At 40.7% G+C, this 23,194-nt stretch overlaps 1 protein-coding gene across 1 annotated transcript in view; it reads left to right on the forward strand.

Annotated features, from left to right (window-relative positions):
- The first annotated feature begins 2,187 nt into the window (after positions 1-2,187).
- Positions 2,188-23,194, forward strand: part of CD38 (CD38 molecule) — a 98,474-nt gene continuing 77,467 nt past the window's right edge. The window contains exon 1 of the mRNA XM_051967248.1: positions 2,188-2,566. Coding sequence (XP_051823208.1) covers positions 2,331-2,566 — 236 coding nt within the window. The 5' untranslated portion in view covers positions 2,188-2,330. The remainder of the gene's footprint in view (positions 2,567-23,194) is intronic.

The following is a 23,194-nucleotide window of genomic DNA, read 5'->3' on the forward strand; positions in this document are numbered from 1 at the left end:
ATGTAATTTCTCTGAGAGCAGGAGGAATTATTATATATATTTTTTGTATTTCTATCTCCATAAACTAGGGATTAGGGACAGAAATACCCTCTGTCCACTTGAAGTGAGTATCCAATCCTCACTTACATATAGTCTTAGGGCATGTACTTGTTGTCTCCCCCAGTATAAGTTCCTTTTTAATTAGGCATTGCTTCATTCTTTGAATTCAAATCCCATAACTTGGCCAGTCAATCAAGAAGCATTTATTAAGACCTATTATGTGCAACAAGTCACCAAGCATTCATTAATCACCTACTATGTGCTTGGATACTGGATACTGAACATATAAAGAAAGACACAGTGTTGATATACAATAGGTACTTAATAAATGCTAGTTGGATGGTTTGGCTGTTTTTCATTTTTATTTATTGAGTTTTGTAGCTATTTTTATAGCTACTTCAAGGAACTAAGATGCTTGTGAATATCATGATGTAGGATGTGATGTCTCTCAAAATTTTGGCATTTCCTCCTTCCTCCCTCCCCATTTAGGCTCTGATTTCAGTTCTGCTAATTATTAGCTCATATGACTTTGGGCAAGGCACTTCATATCTCTGGGCCTCAATTTCCCCAACTGTATGAGTGATTAGATTATTGATCTCTAAGGTCTGTTCCTTCCAACTTTAAATCTCTGATTTCATTGCCCAGTCAAATTATAGGGAAAATGGTTCTTACATATCCCTTTTCTTTTTCCCGATCCCTTTCCTCTTCCTGTAAAGGACTTTGACAGGGTCAGCAACAGCCTAAACAAGCTCAAACCATGATTTTCTACCTTATAAGCAATGAATCTCAAGGGACTTCTTGCTTTAAAGCAACTGCCTAGTTTGAAAGTCTTCCCCCATGGCCTCGTCAGAGTGAATTCTCAAAAGGTCTGTCAATGGAGTCTCAGGCCTGGTGGGTCCCACCGAGGTGGACCGGCTCATAGTCACCTCTAACCGTATAGGACAATTTAGATGAACTCTATTGGAAAGGCCGTAGCCAGTTTGACCACAGTGGGTGGTGAAATTCTGTGCCACAAAGCAACTCTTAAAGACAAGCTACTCGGTCCGGGAGGGCCTGCAGCCTGCTCAGGGGAATGCACCCACCACGATGAAGTCACAGATTGGGCAGGTATTCAGAGGACGGTGACAAAAGGTCAAAGGTGAATGTCTGAGAGAAAAAGGGCAGATCTTTGCTGGTTCTGATTCACTGAACAGGGCAGGGGTCAGGCTTTAAATTTCTTTCTGTACTTTCAATTTGCATCACTGGAGACAACCTTCAAATCAATTTGATCCCCCACTGATTTAAAGATGGGTCCCTTATTGCCTGCAAATCCCTAAGCGACTCAACGTAACACTTATTAAGTACTTGCTATGGTAAAACACAGCACAGAAACACAGAAAGTGTCCAACGAATCCTAATTCAATTAAAACTCGTAGCTGCTCCTCCAGCCAGCTCAGTGTCTTTCGTGGGCCTACGAGTCAAACATCAAACATAGTTTGCGGGGTCGTATTTTTGGGGAACATCTGACAGCTCAGATGTGGAGTGATGAGGAGTTCTGTAGCAATGGAGAAGTTACTGCGAAAAACGAGAGTTGGGGAAGAGGAACTGAAGGAGGAAGAGAGAAGCAGGGGCTTCTGGAGGGAGATGCAGGGCCACAGGTGGGCAGCGAGGGCTCCTGGAGGCGGAAGTGGAGCCACAGGTGGGCAGGAGGGGCTCCTGGAGGCGGAAGTGGAGCCACAGGTGGGCAGGAGGGGCTCCTGGAGGCGGAAGTGGAGCCACAGGTGGGCAGCAGAGGTTCCTGAGGGGAAAGCAGAGGCATAGGTGAACCTGCAGAGTTCTAGCTGAGTCCTCCAGTCCTTTGCTGTGCCCCTGCTGTGCAAAGAGGGCAAAAATCTTGGCTGAGGAGCCTGAATTCCTTGGGTAGGAGACTTTGTGAGCCCAGTTCTCCTGCCCTAAAAGGAGCCTAAGTTCTGGCTCTGCGCCGGCTAGTTGAGGGTGAACTTTGTCACAGCTGCCATTCACCGTTGAACTTTTTGGAGGTTCAGTGTTTTAAGAAGAAAAAAAAAAGGAGGAGGAGCCTCATTGAGTTTGCTTATGATTGTGGGAATTCTCGACTGTTTGTTTAGACTAGGGTGGTTGGCCTGTGAGCCCGAGCCTTTAAAGGAAGAAGGGGAGGGGCTGGGGAGGAGGAAAGAGGAACCGGGGAGAGCTAGGGCAGGGGGTTCAGCTTCACTCTGGCCGAAGTGCTTCATCCTCCCTCTCCCCCTTTTGCTGCTGGGACAGCTGGGCTCCCCCTGCCTCACTCACCGGCCATGGTCAGGGAAAGCAACCCATGCTGGACTCAGAAGTGTAGGTGCTTCCTGCTGGGACTCTTGATCATCCTCATCCTCGGAGCGATCGTGGTCCTCTCGGCCGTGGTCTTGGCCCGCAGGAAGGAGCCACCTGCCGAGCTGCCCCAGTGGAAGGGAAGAGGCTCCACGGCCAACCTGCAGGAAATCCTGCTGGGGAGATGCTTCACGTATGCCGAGCTGCTGCACCCGGAGCTGAGGTGAGCCGAGAGATGCTATCTGGAGCCCCCGGGCAAAGCTCGGGCCGCGGCCGGGCGGAGGGACGGTGCGAACTCCTGGGAACAATCGGGCCGCTGTTCGGGATCAGCTGGGGAGGCGGGGGGAGCCGGGCCCTCAGACACTTACAATACGCGCCCGCAGGACCTTGGACATTCTCGTCAGCGGGCCTGACGAGCGGAGGGAGGAGTGTGCACTAAGGCATGGCCAGTGAGGGGATAAAAGTGTTCTAGAGTTTACTCGGGGTACGCGCCCCCCTTCCGATTCTAAACACACGCTCTCAACAGTGGCTTTCAAAACCCACTGACTGACTCCCTGAGCGTGGCCAAGTCCTTCACTTCTGGGGCTCAGTTTCCTCATCTGTAAAATGGGAGTGTCGGATGCGATTATTCTTAAGGTTTTTTCTAGCTTGAAAGCTGTGGTTTTGAGCCTCTGACTCGGTCTGCACATTGCAGTAAGAAACTTGCTGGGGGTAGAGGGGCAGGAAGGAGAATAGTTACTCCTTGGGGTCATCCTCTAGCACCGTGTTCGTGTTCACAGTAGGTGTGCATGTGTGGGCGGGGTTGGAAACGGGGCACATACGTCCAAGTTTGGGCAATTCTTCCTTGAGCACGTTCCCAGATTTTTGTTGCTGTTCGGGGCTTCCGGTGTGTCCAGATTTTTGTGACCCCACGGACCACAGCACGCTACTGCTGTCCAAGGGAGGGCTTGGAGAAGAGACTGCGCTGCTTTGCCATTTCCTTCTCCAGTGGGTATACAAGCAAGTATCGTGTTCAGTATCCTTCAGTTAGTGTCCTCTGCCTGACTCCAGTGCTCTATCCACTGAGCCACCTAGCTACCTCTAAAAAAGTTCTATTTTCCCCCACTTGTGTCCAACTCTGTGACTCCATTTGAGGTTTTCTTTGGCAAGCCAGTTCATTATCTTTGCATTCTGCGGCTCATTTTGCAAGTGGGGAAACTGAGGCAAAGAGAGGTGAACTGACTTGCCCAAGATCAGAGAACTAAGTGTCACAAGTCAGATTTGAACTCCGGTTTTTCTGACCCCAAGTCTAATGCTCTACGCACCCGCCCTTAGCTGCCGCCTTATTACAGAGCTACAATTAGGGAAGGACATGGGCTTAACTTGGATTGTCAACATGTTTCCAGGGCTCCTTAATGTGGAAAAAGGACCCGTGGAAGGCGCTTAAGCATCGCTGTCCTGGGAACTGGAGGGAGTCTTAGAGCATCACCTTGCGTCCCAAAGCCCCCTCAGCGGGCGGTATAGCAAAGGGGGTCTTCTCTGGGTGGTCGGCCAGAGGCAGAGGGGGGCAGTGGAGAGGCAGGAAATCCTAAACCGGGCTCTGGCTTCTCTCGGGCTCTTGCAGATCACGCCCCTTTCCCCCCCCTCTCCCCGACCCCCCCCCCGGGCAGATCACTCCTTGGCTCCGTGCCCCCCTTTCCTAATCTATAGCACTGGGGAGCTGAAGTCGGTGACCCCTCGTTCCAGCCCCGACTCCTTGTTCTGTGACCCGTGTCCCCCCTCCTCTCCCCCAGCCTTTGGCAACTTGTACTGGGGTCACGGTCTTCCCTTAGAAAGGAAGCTCCTCATTGGCAGGGCGGTGTTTGCTCCCATGTTTCCTCCGCGCTTATCACAGTCCTAGCATTCAGTGGTTAATAAACGCTTAAACAATCTCTCCTATGATCCTATGGATCCAGTGCTCTTAACCCCGAGGAAAATTTAATTCCCTGCAATATTAGGCCTTGGGATCAGGGCGTTTGGGAGGGGGCCCATTACAAGTCTCCTTGGATATTGACCCAAGGAAATGAATTGGACAGAGATCATATAGCACAGATCCATCTGGTCCAAAGAGGAGCCCGTTCTGATGGTGGAACAGCTCTCCGTAAGATTTTTAACTGTTGGGCCAACTTGAGCTTGCAATTTAACTTTCTCACATTACAGATAGGGAAACAGAGGCCCAAAGGGGTTAAATGCTTATTTGTCTGAAGTCACCTATTGGGTGACTGCCAAAGCTTGGACTCCTAACTCTAGACTCCGAGTTTGTGTGACCGGATAGTGCTGGCTCCCTAACCTAGATTTGGAAACAATATGGCGCATTGAGAGTAATGGGATCTGGACGGAAGCTTGGCTCTACCACTTAACACCTGGGCGATCTTGGCCAAATGACTTGATTTAACGTTAATGTGAGGGCGGATCCTTTCTGGAGAACTAACGAAGACCCAGGCTTCACATCTGCTAAGGGAGAGGTGAGGGATTCAAGGTTCAGAGGGAGATAAGTGGTTTTTGAATATGGACAAGGAGGAGATTGGGTTTGCTTGTCTGCATTTTTATTATAAGGGTTTTGCTGAAACTTTTTTCTTTTAAATTTGGAGGCGGGATGAGAGAGAAAGTAAATGTCAGTTGAAAAATAAAATGTAAGGCAATTTAAAGAAATAAAACGCAGGCATTGGAGCAGATTGGCCCACTTTCAATTTATTTGACTGAAACCTTTCCCTCTCTGAACCCCTAGGCAGATTCAGCTCCCAGAACACTTTCACTAAAAAGCCTTTCCTAATCTCTTTGGCTCCCAGCTCCTTCCACTCCCCCTACTTTATATGTATGTTGACTTTGCCTATTTATGCAAATATTATCTCTTCATTAGAATTTAAGCTTCTTGAGAGCAGGGTGTTTTCACCTTTTGTTTGCTTTCCCTAGGCTTAGTACAGTGCTTTGCAATTAATGTGCTCACTAAATACTTCTTGTGAAAAATTAATTGATGATTCCTGAGCTAAGTAGAATAACTCTAATGCCCCGGAGGAACTAGATTTCTGTGGGTAACCCAGAATCCTTTCCAGGTGAGATAGCCAAAGTCGCAAAGAAAGGTTTAGTCAATGCAATGAAATGAATTAAAATTAAAAAGTTTTCCTTGGAAAGCCTGCAGTGGTGACCTCTAATCTCGCAGAGGTCTTCAAACTTTTTAAATAGGGGGCCAGTTCACTGTCCCTCAGACTGTTGGCGGGCCGGACTATAATAAAAACAAAAACTTTGTTTTGTGGGCCTTTAAATAAAGAAACTTCGTAGCCCTGAGGTGGGGGGGATAACCGTCCTCAGCTGCTGCATCTGGCCCACGGGGCCGTAGTTTGAGGACCTCTGGGTGCCTGCCTTCCCCGCCTCCTTTTTTTTTTTTTTTTTTTTTTAATCCCTAACTGGTGTTGACTATCAATCAGTCTCCACCTACCCCGCTCCACCTTCCTCAGGTGAGATGTGATCCAGGAGTTTGGTTCTAGAGTGGTGATTGCTGCGGAAGGATACGGAAGCAGTTACTGTGGAGGTGATAAGACAGCTTGAGGGAGCCAAACCAGCAAGACTTTTTTTTTTTTTTTTTTAAGAGCAGAAGCAATTTATAGGAAGACGCCCCATTGCGAAAAACCAAAACCCAACCTTGGAAGGACTTAAGAACTCAGATCAAAGCAATGACCAGTCATGTATCCAGGGGCTCCCGTTTGAAGTGTGTTGCACATCTCCTGAGAGAGAGGTGGCTGATCCAAGGTACAGAATGGGAGAGATGCTTTTGGACATAGTTATTAAGTGGATTCATTTTGCTTGATTATGATGATGTATTAAAAGTCTTTCTACCCCCCTCCCCCCCAGTTAGTTTTTAATAAGGGGGAATTCTGGAGGGAAAAAAGTAGGGCTAATAATAGTAATACATACAAAAAGGGGAGCCACTGAATCTTGAAAAAATGCACAATAGGGAACAGAAGGAAATACGGAAGGAAACTCAAACAAGTGCGACATTTTTGAAAGTAGAGTGTGGAACTTATTTTATGTCTATCTATCTGTAGCAAAAGGTACAAAATAAATCCACAGTTTTATATAACAATAAATGTGTAGCAACTGGCAAATACCCTGGGGAAAAATACCTGATACGCCTTTAAGATAAAGCTGCATTATTAATATTTCCCTCATCACTTTCTTAAGTCTAGACAATCTATAATAAACCAAACTCTGCTTTGTACATTTATTCTGGTTTCTGAAATGTCAATGCTCACTCTGAAAATTCATCCAGTATGTCCCTTTCAATCCTGTTTTTGGATTGATGGTCAGAAACCAAGAGAAATATTTAAATATGAAAAATGAACAGGTACGTGAGGGAGGCATAAAGTCCAGGGAGAAAATGGAATTTTTTTTTTTTTTTTTTTTTTTTTTTTTTGGTTCAGAGAAGGGAAATCTATTCTTCCAGCCTTCTCACGGGTTGAGGGCCTAGGAGGTCCAAGGCTCACACAGTGCGTATTCAGTGGTGGTGAGGTTGTAAAGATGAATTGCTGAGATAAGTCAGGGACTTGCTGCTCTGCAACAGAAATCGCAGAGTTACTGGTCTTATTCTTTCTGCCCAAGTTGATCTCAAAGTAACCCTTTAATCCCTGGTGTGTGTGTGTGTGATGGAGTGAGAATGAAGAGCAAACAATCATTTTATGTATATAGTTATGTACATACATATACATATGTGTATGCATAGATGTATTTTGCTGTGTACACAAAAATGCTCCTTATTGGTGTTATAGTTCAAAATTAAACATTAAAATTAAATCCCTCCTCTCAAACACCTATTAAATGCCTTTCATGGGTCAGCCGTTTCTGCTAAATGCTGAGGATACAAAGACAAATAGGAAACTAGTGTTTCCTATGCGCAGTATGTGCAGAAATACGTGCAAAATTGAATGTTTTTATTAGTTTAGTTTAGCTCAATAATAGTTGTAGGGTAGGGAGGACATTAGCAAAGGCTTCATGTAGAAGGTGATTGTTGAGCTGAGCCTTGGAGGCAGTGAAGGACTTGATCATAAACATTGGAGGCTTGCATAGCAGGTATTTAGAAAAACTCACATGTGACCAAGAAACCTGTTCTGTAAGAGTAGAAAGCAGTGGCAAATATCGGGAGTTCCCTTTTGACCACTTTAAAGGTGGCTAAAGAAGAGGGGGGAACTCCAGTTGGAAGCTTATCTTATTCTAGGATCCTCCACTAAAACCATCCTTGGAACTCTGAGGTTACTGAAGGAAGGTGTTAGGGTCTTCCTTCAGCACAGTAATGTGCTCCTTCCTATAGTGAATTCTTCTAGCTTTATCTGAAAATATAATGAATATTCCTTCCTTTTCCTGGTCCACTTCTCTCCCCTTCTGTGTGTGTGTGTGTGTGTGTGTGTGTGTGTGTGTGTGTGTGTGTGTATGTGTCTCTCTCTGTCTCTCTGTCCCTCTCCCTGTTTTCTGTCCCTCTCTCTGTTTCTCTTTCTATTTCCTGTACATCTGTCCCTCTCTCTGTTTCCTGTCCCTCTCTCTGTTTCTCTTTCTTTTTTTCTGTCCCTCTCTGTTTCTCTCTGTGTCTCTGTCCCTCTGTTTCTCTGTCACTCTCTAACTCTCCCTCCCTTCCTCTCTGTCCCTCTTTTCCTCCTTTTCTTCCTCCCTTTCCCCCTCTCCCTCTCTTCTCTCTCTTTCTCTCTTCCCTCTTCCCCCTTCTCTTTTTTCTTTTTGATATATTTTAATTTTTTGGTTAAGTATTTCCTAATTACATATAAGATTTTTAAACATAATTTAAAACATTTTTGAATTCCAAATTGTCTTCTTCCTTCCTGCTTCTCTCCATCTCATGAAAAGACAAGAAATAGGATATTGATTACATATGTGACGTTATACAGAACATCTCCATATTTGCCCACTTTCCATGAATCTCAGCTGACATTTACCTAACGTTTTGGGTACTTGCTGGCCAACAGGCCAGCAGCTTCAGGCTGCCATAATTCACCCAAGCTGTCATTTGTGTTGCTCAGGCAGAAAGGCATAACTCTGCCTTTTTTCTCCCACCACCACTGGCAATTTCTAGGCTGGTTCTACAGCATATCTTGAGGCATCTGCTTCCAATCCTTTTGACTGAGAAATGACGGGGTCATCAGTTCTCAAAGTGGGAGTAATTAGTAGCAATGGGGAAGGGGCTTAATCTGACAAGGATTCAAGCTACCGATGTGTCTATAGTTTTACTTCCCATATTTTAAGCTAAGTGATGTTTTTGTGGCAGGGAGAAGGTGATCTTGTGAAGCAATTAGATCATAATGGAATGGAGGAAGGGTTGGTGAAGGGGACATTTTTGGGGAGCATCTACTGTTCTACTGTGATGCTGTCGGGAGTGTCGGCTGGTATACTTTATTGCTTCCTGTTTGTGTATCTTCATCAGGCCAACGTTTGCTGTGGCCCATGAACCAGCTCCTGTAGAATCCCACATTGTAGAGATATCTGCCTTCTTCATTCTCTTAGTTGGCTTTTTTTCCCTACTGAATGACTTTTATGTCAAAGGTCCAGTGTGTCTCAGAAACCTGGACTGAGTGACCCCAGTCACAGCACTCTCCATGAGGTCACTGCTCACTTACATGGAGGCTAATCCCTTTGGGGTGACCAGTTCTCTGAATTGAAAAAGATTTGAGGATGTCCTTGGTGATTGATTGATAACACCTGTTTTTTATCACAAGCCTTGCCAACGCAGGAGAATATTGCTGGTAGTTTAGGAGTGATGTTGACCTTCTTTGGGGGAGGGAATTGTTTCACTGGGGATTTAAAAAAAGCTAATGCTATCACGTCCCAGTGTTTTCTTCCCTATCTAAATCTTCTCAATCAAACCATTTTTTTTTTTTTTGTAACAAAGAAGTACAGTTCAGCTAAACAAATCAGCCACATATTACTAGCTATCCTGTATTCCACACTTATAGCTTACTGCTTCTCTGCCAAAAATTGGGAAGCATGTTTTATCATCAGTCTGCTAAGGTCACGATTGGTCTTTTCATTGATCAGAACTCTGAAATCTAATGCTGTCTTTTTGTGATTATAATCATCGTGTCAATTGTTTTCCCAGTTTTGCTTTATTTCACATAGCATCAGGTCACACAAATTTCAAGTTCCTCTGGATCCATTTGTTATTTTTTTGTGGTACAATAATATTCCATTACATTCATACTTCAAGATTTGTTCAGCCTCTTCCCACTAGGTCCCTGGGACCTACTTTACTTCTAATTCTTTGCTATTAGAACAAATACTACCATAAAGGTAAGGGACCTTTCACTGTATCTTTAACTCCCTTGATGTATATGCCTCACCGTGGTATATTGGGTCAAAGGGTATGCATTTTGCTGGTATTTTTTCTAGAGTCTCCCCTAGTATATTTCCAAACTGTTTTCCAGAATGGTTGGAGTAGTCCATAACTCCCCAAACAATGCACACTGTGCCCATTTCTCCCAGATTGTCCGTTACTTACCTTTTTTACTTTTTATTATTTTTACCTATCTGATTGCTATAAAATGAAGTCTCAGAATTGTTTTAAACTGAAATTGCTTTTATTATTAGTGATTTGGAGAATTTTTTTTTTTTTGATAATTCACATTTCTTTTGAACTTTGGCTGTTTATAAACTTTTACTAGTTAACTATTGAGCAATAGACCTTTTTCTTACACATTTGCATAGAGATTTTGGCTCCCCTTCCCCCCTTACTTATTCTGTGTGCATTATTTTGTTAACGTAAGAGTTGTAAAAATCTTATGTAATCAGTTACCCACTTTTTATGATCGTCCTATCCTTTGCACGGTTAATTTGTGCACACACAATGAAGAATTAAGAACTCAAAGTACTTCCTTTCCCATTTGAAGTTTTTTCTTTTTTGAAATGACTTTATATTTAGGTTGACCAGGAAGTTGGCGATTATTATAGTGTTTAGTTTAAGATAGTGGTCTCAACTTCAATTCTGCTAACCTGATTTTCAATTTCATGTTGAAAAGGGAGTCCTTATCTCAACTATAGACTTTGGATTGAACACTAAGTTACTATGTCAGATGGCCCTGGATCCGTTCCAATGACCTGGATGTTGAAAATCTGTAAATTTTTTTTTTTTAACCAATGATTTCTGGGATGTTACAAGGCTAGAAATGTTAGTCAGAAAGATTAATTTCTGGAAAAGTGTATTGTGTAATGGGGATAATTGCAAAATCCTTGGAGCATGTGTGAAATTGAACTAAACTTCTCTGGCTACTTCTGGCTTACCACAGATTTGGCTTTTTGGGATAATATGGCAATTCTTTGGCCTCCATTATAGCAGCAGGGGAAGAGAATTAGCCATTGAACTGGAAAGAGCTAACCAATAGACTCTAGTACTGAAGGATTTGGCCCTTTGGGGGTTATATAGAATTCCTTTGGCCTCTATGATGGCAGCAGAGGAAATGAGATGTATAAATAGACAATTAGCTAATGGAGTTAGGAAGAACTATCCACTCAGTGGATTTTAGAGAGAAATATTTTCCATTCCTACTCTTTTCTCTCTAATATACTAGGTATGCAGGAACTTTCTTTGTAAAGAGAGGGATGAGGGATTCTTTTCCCACCCTTCCCTTTCACCTATAGTGACTAATGAGCATATGCTCATTTACTTGGACTTCAATTGAGATCTTAAAGTCCCAGATTTTGTCAGGGCCTTCCAACAAGGTCCTCTGCTTAGTATTTCTTTCTCTGAGCCTAGATAGGTGACCAAATAGTAAACTGAGCTGGATATCTCCAGCCGTAGAGGCCACTTGGTGAGTTTGGAAGATTTGTTACTCAAGTCCCTTAGAGAGTATTGGAAGCAGCAGGAACTTTCTGCAATTACCTTTTTCTTAGAGAAAATGACTATATCAGTAGGATGGGCCTAAACCACCAAAGGCTTGAAGGCTAGATAGTTCGTGCCATCAAGGAACTTACATTCTAATTGGAACAAAAAAAGGTGTGTGTGTGTGTGTGTGTGTGTGTGTGTGTGTGTGTGGTACATGCACAAACTATATATATGCGTACATACATAAAGGCTCAAAGATTTGTACCTTTCTTGGACTTTCTTAGAAATTTCAGAGCAAAGGTAAAGGGGAAATGCTTATTTCCAGCCCCACAGAGCTTCACTGTCTTGATGCGTTAAGTATCCATCTCTGGAAAGTAAAAGAGAAAGAAGGAGCTAACCATTCATATGTGCTTATTAACTTTTGTGTATTACGTACCTTAGTGTGGAGGAAATAAAGAACCATCTATATCTGATCTACATTGTACGTTGAGTACCTTTTCTTGCTCTTGTGGAATACGTGTGAGAAATGTACATAGAGAAATCACCCCATGTGGTAACTTATTGGATGTCTGGGGTGAATAAGAATGAGTCAAGGGGTAAAGGACCATTAGAAAACTTCCTCCCTCCCTTTTCCTCCCCTTAATCCATCCTTACTCTACTCTATATCCCATTTGATCCAGTGACATGGGTCACACTGTCATTCCTCATTCCTGGAACTCTCTCCTCCTCTTATCTCTTCCTTGGGTCTCTCCTCATCCCATCTCTGGCTTCCTCAAATCTTAGCAAAAGTCTCAACTTTTACAGTTTTTCTTAATCTCCCAATTAATCTTCTCAATTCTTCTTAATCTCCCAATTAATCTTATCTTCTCAATTCTTCTTAATTTCTGTGCCTCCCTCTGAATTTATGTCTAATTTATCCTGTATATCTCTTGTTAGTGTGTAATACTTTGCCTGTTGTCTCCCTCATTAGATTGGAAGCTCCCTGAGAATGGGGATTGATTTTTGCCTTTATACCTCCAGTGCCTGGCACTTAGCTGGCACTGAATAAAGTTTGTTGATTTAACTGGGTAATTGATGACATGATACTGGAACTTAGTGGACAGATGGGGGATTGCTATATGAATTTTGAAGTTATTGGCACAAAAATTATAACTGATCCCATGGGGACTAAATAAAAAGAGAATGAATGACAGAATATTATATTATAGTCATACTTAGTGGTTATGATATGAAAGCAGATTCAGCAAAGGATAATGAGTGATCTGAAAAAAGGAAAGCAATGACCTCAAAATTTTTAAGAGGAGAAAGTGCTCAGAAGGAGAAGAAATGATCAATGGGTACAGTTTCAGAGGGGGATGGGAGAAAATGGAATCAAGGGAACAAGCAGAGGAGTAAATGAGATCTTATAAAAAATAAGATTCACAGTCAAGCCAGGCTTGAAATATCAATGTCCTTGAACAAGAAATCTTTTCCCAGTCCCTTTTCATTCTAGTAGTTTTCTTCTATTGACTACTTCCTATTGATCTTCTATTAGATTTTAAACTCCCAACGGTAGGGATTAGACTTTTTGCCTTTTATTATATCCACAGAGCTTAGTACGGTGTCTGGCACATAGTAGGCACTTAACAAATGCTTGTTGACTGACTTTTCCCAATTCAATCACCTTTGCCAACAACCAATCAGTTACTACATTTTATTGATTCTTCCTCATATCTCTGGTATCTATTCTTCTTCCTTCTTCTCCCACTGCAACTCCCCCAGTTTAGGGGCTTTCTACTTCTCAGACAATTTTTAAGAAAAAGGGAAGATGGTTCCTGCCTCAAGGAACTTACATTTTAATTGTAGCAAAAAAGGTGTTTTTTTTTTTTTTTTTGTTTTTTTTTTTTTGTGTGTGTGTGTGTAATATGCACAAGCTACATACATACATACATACATACATATATAAAAGTAACCTTAAAGGTACAGCTCCAGTAGTTAGCAGTACTGGGAAATTGTTTTGTATAACACTGTAGAGAGGTGAACATTTAGGGGTCTAAGCCAAAAAGTGCAATTAGTAAGGTACTAATTATTCTTGATAAAATCAAGTTGACCGGCCCAGAGTTAACAGAACATAGAGTATGTCAAGGAGAGTATATAAAATAAGTGCAGAAAGGTATAATACAATTATATTCTTGGGCACTTAAATGAATATTGAGCCATCTTTGAAAGATCATAGAAAATTAGAGGGCTGTATAATTGGATGATTGTTCTGATTTTTCAGTCTACAAGTCAGGGAATTGATCTAAATTCCTGAAATCGTTTAATATTATTAATGAAGTGATAGTGATTGAAAGTGGGGCATCTGGATGGAATAGCGTTTACAGCTCAGGATTAGGACTTGGGAAAATCTAGTTCAAATATATCTTCAGACACCTACTAACTGTGATCCTGGTCAAGTCACTTAACCCTGTTTGCCACAGGCTCCTCGACATAAAATGAGCTGGAGAAGGAACGGTCAACCATTTTTGAATTTCTGCCAAGAAAACTCCAAATGGGGTTACAAAGAGTTGGACAAGACTAAAAACAACTAAACAAGAAAAAGACATGGTTTAGAGAAGGCATGAGAAACAGCATGACACTTTCTGTTATCTAGTTCAGTCCAATCTAATGCAACCACTATCTCCTTAGCATCTAATGCAATCAAAAATACTGTATCTTATGAGAGACAAGACAAAATTTCTTTCCACAAGGCACATGCTATACTTTCAAATAGGATATAATTAGATACTTATATACACAATAACCAGCAAACATTTTTTTTTTTTTTTTTGGCATTCATTCCCCTGATCTAGAGATAAAGAAAATATCAATAGAGTTTACTTAGATTTTTAGTAAAACATTTAATAAAACTTTGACTATGATTGTGGGAAAAGACATGGGCTAAACAATAATACATTTAGGAGTCCAAATTGGTTGAATTAGACCCAATGAATGGTGGCCTTTTTTTTAAAAAATAAATTTAAATTTAAATAAAAAAATAAAAATAAAAAATATATAATTATTTTTAACATTCTTTTTCAATTCTGAATTTCAAATTCTCTCTCTTCCTCCCAAAGCAATATGGTTTCAATTATACATGTGAAATCATGTAAAACATTTTTCATATTCGTCATGTTTCCAAAAAATAAGAGAAATAAAGAAATCCTACTTCACTTTACTTGGAGCTCATGGGTCCTCTGGAAGTGGATAGTATTTTGTCATCATGAGTCACATAGGATTGTCTTGAGCCATTTTATTGATCAGAGTAGCCAAGTCTTTCAAAGTTGATCATCAGTACAATGATTGCCAGGTTCTTCTCACTTTTGCTTTGTATTAGTTCATTTTAGCTTGATTAGTTTTTTTGAAATCCACCCTCCCCAGTGAATACTTATTAATGGTTCAATGAGCCTGGCATATGTTCTTCACTGGAGTGCTCCAGTACATATATACACACACATACACACACAGTTCTAGGAATGAGGAATGACAGTACAGCCCATGTCACTGGATCAAATGGGATGTAAAGTAGAGTAAGAGCACCCCACACATTCAATAAGTTACCACATGTGGTGATTTGTCTATGTACATTTGTACATGTACGCGTGTATTCCACAAGAGAAAGAAAAGATACCCAATGGACAATGTAGATCAAATATTTATTTCATATGTGTGTGTGTGTGTGTGTGTGTGTGTGTGTGTATGTCTTGACATTTTAATGAAATGATGAAAGCATAGGTAGTATGCATAGTCAGTGGGAAGGTGATCACAAACTGGGAGGGAAAGCTAATGCTCTGACTACTAAAATAAAGATTCAAAAAGATCTTGTCTGTCAGGCTAGATCACTGGGATCTATCTGCCAAAATTAATTTGAATTTAGTGATAACTTTGGGAGTTCCAAAAAAAAATTAACTTAGTATCACTTGTAGCAGCCTGTCTGAATAGATTACAAACCACTAAGAATGAGTAGAGGGATGCAGCAACCAAGAAACTTACTTTGATCTTAAGTTCCATGAAGAGGAGAGGCAAGACTTACTCTGTGAATAAAGCGGTGATAGTGTCATTGGGATTTGCCCTGGTCAGATCACATCGAGGGTATTGTATTTGTAGCAAGACATTTTAAGAAGCACCTTGGTAAGCTAGAATGCATTGAGGAAGGCAGCTAATATAGTGGAGGACCTTAAAATCATATGCTGTGAGCATTATTTGCAGGAAGAGATGTTTGACTTAGAGGGACTGGAAGATTAGGAGCCAAAATAATTGTTTTTAAGTGCTTGAAATACTGTCTTGGAGGAGAGGTATTAAACTTTATTGTTGTTTTAGAGGACAGAACATAGAGTAATGGAGAAATTTTAAAGAGGTAAATTTGTTTATATGGGCAGAAGGGAAAAGTTTCTTAATAATTTGAACCTTCCTGCAACAAAAGTGGAATGGAATCCCTTGAGAGGCAATGAGCTACCGGCTCCTGAATTGTTGGAGACCTAGCAGTTAACATGAAGAGGTTTTCTTAACCATGTCAGGGAAGGGATTTTCAACAAGTTGGTTAAACTATTCTGCTGGACAGAGGGATGAGCTTTTAACTCCTTAGGAATTGGCATTTTGTATTTACTTAGTCTACTTGAGTGCTACATCCAATGCCCAAGACTTAATTAAGTCTTCCACTTCCCTCTTCCTAAGACAAACTATATCCAGCTTTCATAAAAACCCTTTTTCATAAAAAAGCATGGTTACTGAAGTAGGACAAGGGCTATATTGGCAAAAAGTATACAATTTTGAAACTCCCAAACTCCTTGGTTTGCCAAAAATATAGTCATTATAAAATCAATCAAGAGTCTTCATTTTATGCTTTAGGAAAGTTTAGAATGAGGGTAGACACTTTGACATCGAGTATATTTTGCTTAACAACTTTTTACAAGCCTTCTCTGACTTTGAGGAAATGAAATGAAAAGTATAGAATTTTTCATGGGAAAGATCCTCAATATAAAAGGAATAAAAACTGTTCTGGGGAAGTGATCTCGTATGGGGAAGCTATTATTGAAACCAAGAGTGATTGAAAAACAATGGGGAAGGGAGGGTAATGAAGAAGGGTTATCTATGTTTGAAAGAGTAAAGGGAAGTTACTCTTATCTTACTGGACAATAGGGTTATCCGTGGTTACATCAATGTATCTGATAGGTTCTCTATGTGTGTAAATGTCAGGGCATCTTCTCTTTGTATTCAAGAAGTGTCCTCTTAAAAACTGAGAGGAGAGGAGATCCCTGTCCATTTCAGCCCAGACTTTAAGACATCCTATTGGTAATGTTTGCTCAATCTCTCTGAAACAACAACAAAAAAAGTGTTCAGTGTGTTCAAAATGTAACTTAAAGTAAAACAAAATTCTGTGTTTTTATGAAGTGATAAAAAGCATTTTAAGTTGTAGTCATCAAAATATAGTTATCAAAATTTACATAATTCATTTGAAATTTCTAGCACTGTTTTTTGTTTGCTTGTTTGTTTCTGGTCTGTTCCAGCATCTCTCTTTTCTGTAGAGTTGTTAAAAATCTCATTAGCCTTTTCCTTGTTCTCTTTGGACTTCTCCCTTCTTTGAGTTTTGGCTCTGAATTTAGAGGAACAAGCAAAGCATAGAATTGTGTCAAGATCCTCTGTGGTCTTGTTATTATCCCCCTTATCATCTTCTTCAGGCTTAAAAACAAATCATGTGGTAGTGAGGGACCACGAGTAGTGCCAGCCACAGAATCTGGGTTGATGAAGAGGGCTGCAGATAGCCGAGGAACTCTGGGTAAGGTATAAGATCCTTCAGCAGAGAGAACCTGCTGATAATGTCTGGTTTGGCTCTCCACTTCCCTTTAGTGTTCTCACCTTTCCTGAGAAGTCAAGGAGGTCATGACACCCGTGTTCTGTAATTCTCTATTTCCAATCCTCTCAGCCCTTAAATACCTCAGCATGATTACATCATTACCGCACACTAAGCATTTGCCAACTAGAGAACCATTACAGCACACTAAGCAAGTATTAACTATAAGCACCCTGCTATTGATATGTAAACACCTCTTACTGTAAATATCCCTTGCTTCAAGTAGAACCCAGGTGATCATGCCCTCCTTGACTTCTTAGGAAGGATGAGAACACCAAAGGGAGGTGATCAAGCCCTCCTTGGAGATTCTGTGAAGATAAGGCGATGAAAATTTCAGTTAGGATGGCAGCTCTATGAATGGCAAAAAGGGAGTGGAGAGGAAAGATGCTGTGGAGAAAGAATTGCCAAACATGGCAATAATTGCATATGAGGTGTCAGGGAGAGTGAAGGGTTGAAGATGCCTCTGTTGATAATAACCTAGGCTAGTGGAAAAATACTAGTGCCCTTAACAGAAAAAAGACAAAATCTGGGGTCGAACAGATTTATCAGAGAAAAAATGAAACCAATTTTTGACATGTTGACTTTGAGAAAGATATCTCTGCTATATCCAGGGGCAGGGATGGGATTTTAACAGAGAGATTAGACCTTTCTCTGAGAGTCATAGAGATGATCATTGAATCCATGGCATTCAGAGAGAGTGGGTAGAAAAAGAGAGGAAGTGGGCCTAAGAAAAAGCCTTGAGCACATCTAGTATAAAAGGCAGGGATGGGAATGGAAGGGAGGAGATGGATAATGACTTGGCAAGAGAAAGTGACAAGGAGTTGGCAAAGAAGCAGGAGAAGAACAAGAGGAACAAGCAGTTGGGGTGCATTTTCACTACAGTAGTCGTACAGGAGTTTACTGGGGCACCAGCCATTCCCATGTCCCCTTTATATTCTCCCAAGAACATCTAGGAAAAGTGCTGGAGCCTTTCCTTTGGTTCTTTTAACAATGCTGTGGATGGCAGGCTGTCAGGGAGACTTTAAATCTGTCTTTCACTCAACATCTTTCCGCCCTGTCCTTCTTCGGAGATTTTGTGTCTTCCTTTATCTGTAGATCATCATTGGCAAGAAGCTGAAACCTACTTCCACCCACCATTTTTGCCTTTCCTTGCCCTGTGGAGCACTTGCATATCTGATCCTTTAGAGATGGTCTGAACTCACCTTCCCTGTACTTCTTATTCAACTCTAATCTCTCTTCCAATCGCTCTACTCTTCTAAAACTGCTTTCTTGCTAAGGTGGTCAACAAACTCGTCATTGTTGGCTTCTTGTCAGTTCTCCTTCTTGAACCATCTGTACCTTTTGGACCATATCAACTGCTCTGTCCTCTTAAATACTTTTCTCTTCCCTTATCTTTCATCATATTGTTCTCTTCTTGTTTCTACTCTCCGTCTGCCTCCCTGCCTTCCTTCTCTTCCCTTCTCCTCCCACCCTTCCTCCTTCTCTTTAACACTTTCTCCTTTCTTCCTTGCCTCCCTTCCTCATTCTCTTCATTCCTTTCTCCCTCTTTCTATGTCTCTCTCTCTTCTTCCATATCTCTTCATTTTTTCCACCTTTCTTCTTTCATCCTCTTTCCCTCCCTTTTGTTTTCTCCCTTCTTCTTTTCCTCCCTTTTTCTCCATTCTTTTTTCCTTCCTTTATTTTCTTCCCTCACTTCCTCCCTCTCCTTCCCTTGCTTTTTTTGAGGGGGGAGAAGGGGAAGATATGGGATTGCTTTTATTCTGATCTAGGTAAAATGTATGAGTTATTATGGCTTCACAGGAGCTGAGGCCATGAGCAAATAGAGAAATACAAAGCATTGGAAAGTCCACCAGCTCTCCTTGGATGAAAATGAATTTGGATTTGCTGTCAAGGTAACCTCAGTCAATGTCTTTCTCCCTCAGGGTCCTCCACAGTCTCCTCCAGACTTAAAACCCCATCTTGTAAGTCAGACTTTCTCTGAAAGGCAGACCTTGCGGCTGCAGAAAAAGCTATTGTCTTTTCATTAGACCCATATTGCCATTAATTTTTCAAATTAAAATTTATTTTTTCAATTAATAAGCATGCTTTTTAAAAATCCTTTCCAACTCTCTCTACTGAAGAAAAAAAAAATCCTTGTAATTAATGTACATAAATCAAGCAAAGCAAATCCCCCCACTGGCCATGTCCAAAAATATGCAACTTATTCTGCATTTATAGTCCATAACTTCTCCAACAAGAGTTTGGTAGCATTTTTGTCATCGGTCTTCTGGAACCATGGTTGATCATTTCATTTACCAGAATTCTTAAGATGTTCGAAGACCAATATAGACTAATATTTTTAATTTGCTTTGATACAATATTTTTAAATACAATATTATTGAAGAGGTTACAGCAACATTTTTTTAAAAGATTGTACATTATGACTAGGTGGGATTTATAGTAGGAATACTGTTAGTTCAATATGCAGAAAATTATAAATATAATTAACCATATTATTAAGAACATCCCAAATCATATGATTAATATTATCAATAGATACAGAAAAACTTTTGGGAAAATAAAAGATCTTTTTATAGTTAAAAAAAAAACACACTAGAAAACACAAACCATAAATGGATCTTTTCTAATATTTTTCAAAATGCATTTAAACTATAGTTTAATTAACCTCCTTCTGAATCTCCTTGATTCTCTCTGTATAAATTTATCTTATTTCTTTCTTGTTACATCTGCTAAAAATTCTTCATCTTTTTTTTTTTTTAATCTTGGTTTTGCCATTAATCTCTTTTGCAGGTAGAAATATCCATTTTCTTCTTTAAAGTCTTTGGCTTTCTTCTTTCCTATGACAGATATCTTTAAATCACTCTTTAGTGGGTCTCACAACTCTGATATCTTGAAAGAAGAGCCAAGGATCTCTCCCCTTGATCTCATCTTTCCTATCATACTTTTAAAACTTTTTCAGCCTCTGCCAAATTTCCCAGATTTTGAGAAGCAATTTTCAACTCTTTATCCTTCCACAGTTGGAAAAAGGTGTTATCTTTAATTTATACATCACAACTTCTAGGCCACATAATAAGTGAGAGGCACTGAAGTAGCAGAGTAGTTAGACTGCTGGGTCTGGAGTTGGGAAGACCTGAATTCAAGTCCAGACACTAGCTGTGTGATCCTGGGCAAGTCACTTAACCCAAATCTGTGTCAATTTCCTCTACTGTAAAATGGGGATAAAATAACATAGCCATCAGATGATTTACTGATTTACACAATTATTATAATTGTCATAAGTTGTTTAGTTTCCTTTCCCATAAAAGGGTCCTCCTTTCCTTGTTTATTGAAAGTTCATTAGAATTTTGCCTTTTTGCTAAAGCATTATAATAGTTTGAGTCTGTGAATTCATCCCAAATGACTCCCCACTACTGTGACTCCCCATTGAAAATGTCTCCTTTGACTTTCCACCACCTCAGCTTTTTGAATTTTGACTGAGAACTCCTTTAATGGCCTATCCTTTAAAGGGTTTGTACTTTCACTCGGATGCAAATTTGGATCCAACCTCTCTTTCTCTATATGGAGTCTTTCCCCCTATCTAATAATTGTTTTAATCCTTCAACCAATCAGTAAGCAGTTAGTTATTAAATACCTACTATGTGCCAGGCACTGTGCTATTCATTGATGATGACTCAAGGGAGTATAAAAAGAAAAAGAGGAAAAAAAAACAAAACAAAAAAAACAACTGTTCTTGTCCTCAGAAAGCTTACATTTTATTAGTAAAGTCGTACACTGAGGATTTTGCTCAACCCTTGTAAGGATCATTGTTTAACACTAACAGACTTAGGCTGGCTTAGAAGCTTATATATTGGTTGCCATATGTAACACTCCCTCATGGCTCCCAGGAGCAAGATCTATTCCTGTGACCTGCCATGGGAAGTCCCCAAAAGAGTTCTAAGACATAGATACCTATTTCCATTGTTTTTTCACTTGAATCTATTTCCCTTGCAGATCTCCTGAACTGGTCATTCTTGGTTCAGGGGCTAATTGTCTTTGACACGGCCACCTTGTCCTGCTGCCCTCCTGAAGATAAAGGTGTTGCTTTATCTCCCCAGAGAGTTTCAGGGCTGAGGGCATGAAGCTGCAGAGACCACAGGGTGCTCAGCTCAGTTCCACATGAGCTCCTGCCTAGGGTGAGCACAAACCCATTACATACATATTTCCATTTTAAAGATATAAAAACTGTAACTAAGAAGACAGAGGCGAGGATAATGAGGAGAATGGAAATTGTCATGTGAGGAAATAAATGAAAATATTTAGCGTAGGAGAGAAGAGATGGGCTACATGATAGAAGTAGGTCTGGGTTGTCATGGGAAAAATGGATTAGGATTGTTTTATTTGGCTCCAAAGGGTAAGAAGGAAGAGCATCAAATTTAGAGGCTAAAGTTTTCTTGTTAAGTAGCGAGTCCCCCATTATAGGAAGAATGTAAACAGAAGTAGACGCTAGAGGAAAGATTCTTGGCTTAGAAATAAATGAATGGGAGAAAAAGCATTTATTGAAGACTATTTACTAAGAACTATGCTAATCACCAGGGATAGAAACATAAAACAATTCAGCCTCTGACTCAAGGAGCTTCCATTCTAACGGAAGCCCCAGCATATGTAGGAGAGTAGTGTCCAGGGGAGGAAGTCTCCGTTTGAGAAGTCACAGGGTGAGTGAAACAACTAGTTTAAATTATATCTTGAATATTGGAAAGGAAGAAAGAAGGAAACAGGGGACTATGGGGAAATTGGCTTCATTTGCTAAATTGTTAGAGGAAGCTTGATTAAAATGATCAAAGGTAGGGATGTAGAATTCACCAGTGTCACAGAAAAAAAAGGACACTTTCTCCCTTTCACTTTAGTTCCTAACTCATTTAACTACCAAAACATTTTTCTTGAATACTGGTTGGTTAGAGCACCCTCTTCTGTCTCACTGTAATATTACTTTAATAAAGTACCCGATCTATTCACAGTGGCCCCCCGGTGTTCATGCTTGCTTTAATTATTATTATTAATTAATTATAATAAGGGTAGCAGGTCAGCAGCTGAAGGTCACATGTAGTCTTGGGACCCTGGGCTGGCCACCCCTGAGGGGGAGCATGGGTAAGTAAGGTCATGGCTACAGATTCAATTCCTGGGTAGATCAGTTGTCTTTGATCTCCTCCATGACCTCTTACTGGTCATCTCTCAAATGCTGCTGTTTTCCCTAAGGGGACCGGGCCAGGAAAAGGGGAAAGACTCCGAGCTTACCTGCTCTTGGCAATGTTACTCAGTGTACCTGTCAGAATGAGGTGGCCCAGCAACAGCAACCACAGAGATTCTAAAGTCTGCTCTACGTAGTTTATTTCATTTGATGCGTGTGTGGTAGGTAAAATAGACCCATTTCACAGATGGAGAATTTGAGGTGACCAGACTACAAGCTGATCAGATGTGGAGTTTGAACGGGGTCTTTATATCACCAAGCCTAGCATGCTTCAACTTCATATGTTGCTTTTCATTCTATTGCTGGTTCCAAGTGGTGTGTGTGTGTGTGTGTGTGTGTGTGTTATCAACAAACCTTGTCCTGCTGCATAAATCAGTAAAAAGAATACTACCTTTAGTGTCTAAGATCTTGAGCTTATATATCATCTCTGATATTCCCTTTATGGCTTTGGACAAGTAGTTTAATCTTTCTGGACATTAGTTTTCACATCTGTAAAATGGCTCAGTTTTCACTGTAAAATGGTATAGCAGGACTATATTATCTTGAGATCCTTTCCCTCTTGAAATATGATTGTATGCTGTAACTAGCATTAGAAAATCTGAGTTAAATTTCTTCTGCTTTCACCTGCTACAAAGCTGACCTTGAGCAAAGGTTCTGCTCTCTTAAAAACTCCAAAGACTGTTGTTAATCCTCTCACTGCCTACCTCATTATCACATTAGCTAATGAATTTGAAGCTCAAAACACCCTAAAAGTGCAAAACATTTATTTGTATTATCTTTTCAAATTTCTCCAAGGCAAGTTCCTCAGTTCCTTTCTGGAATAATTTCCCCCAAATATTAGCTCATCCCAGGAATGCCCTGAATGTCACAACATAACAGAGTCCACATTCTCCTTCAGAAAGAACAAATCCACAGGAATGCTTCCAGT

The sequence above is a fragment of the Antechinus flavipes genome, chromosome 6, assembly GCF_016432865.1.
Source record: "Antechinus flavipes isolate AdamAnt ecotype Samford, QLD, Australia chromosome 6, AdamAnt_v2, whole genome shotgun sequence".
NCBI classification, from domain to species: domain Eukaryota; kingdom Metazoa; phylum Chordata; class Mammalia; order Dasyuromorphia; family Dasyuridae; genus Antechinus; species Antechinus flavipes.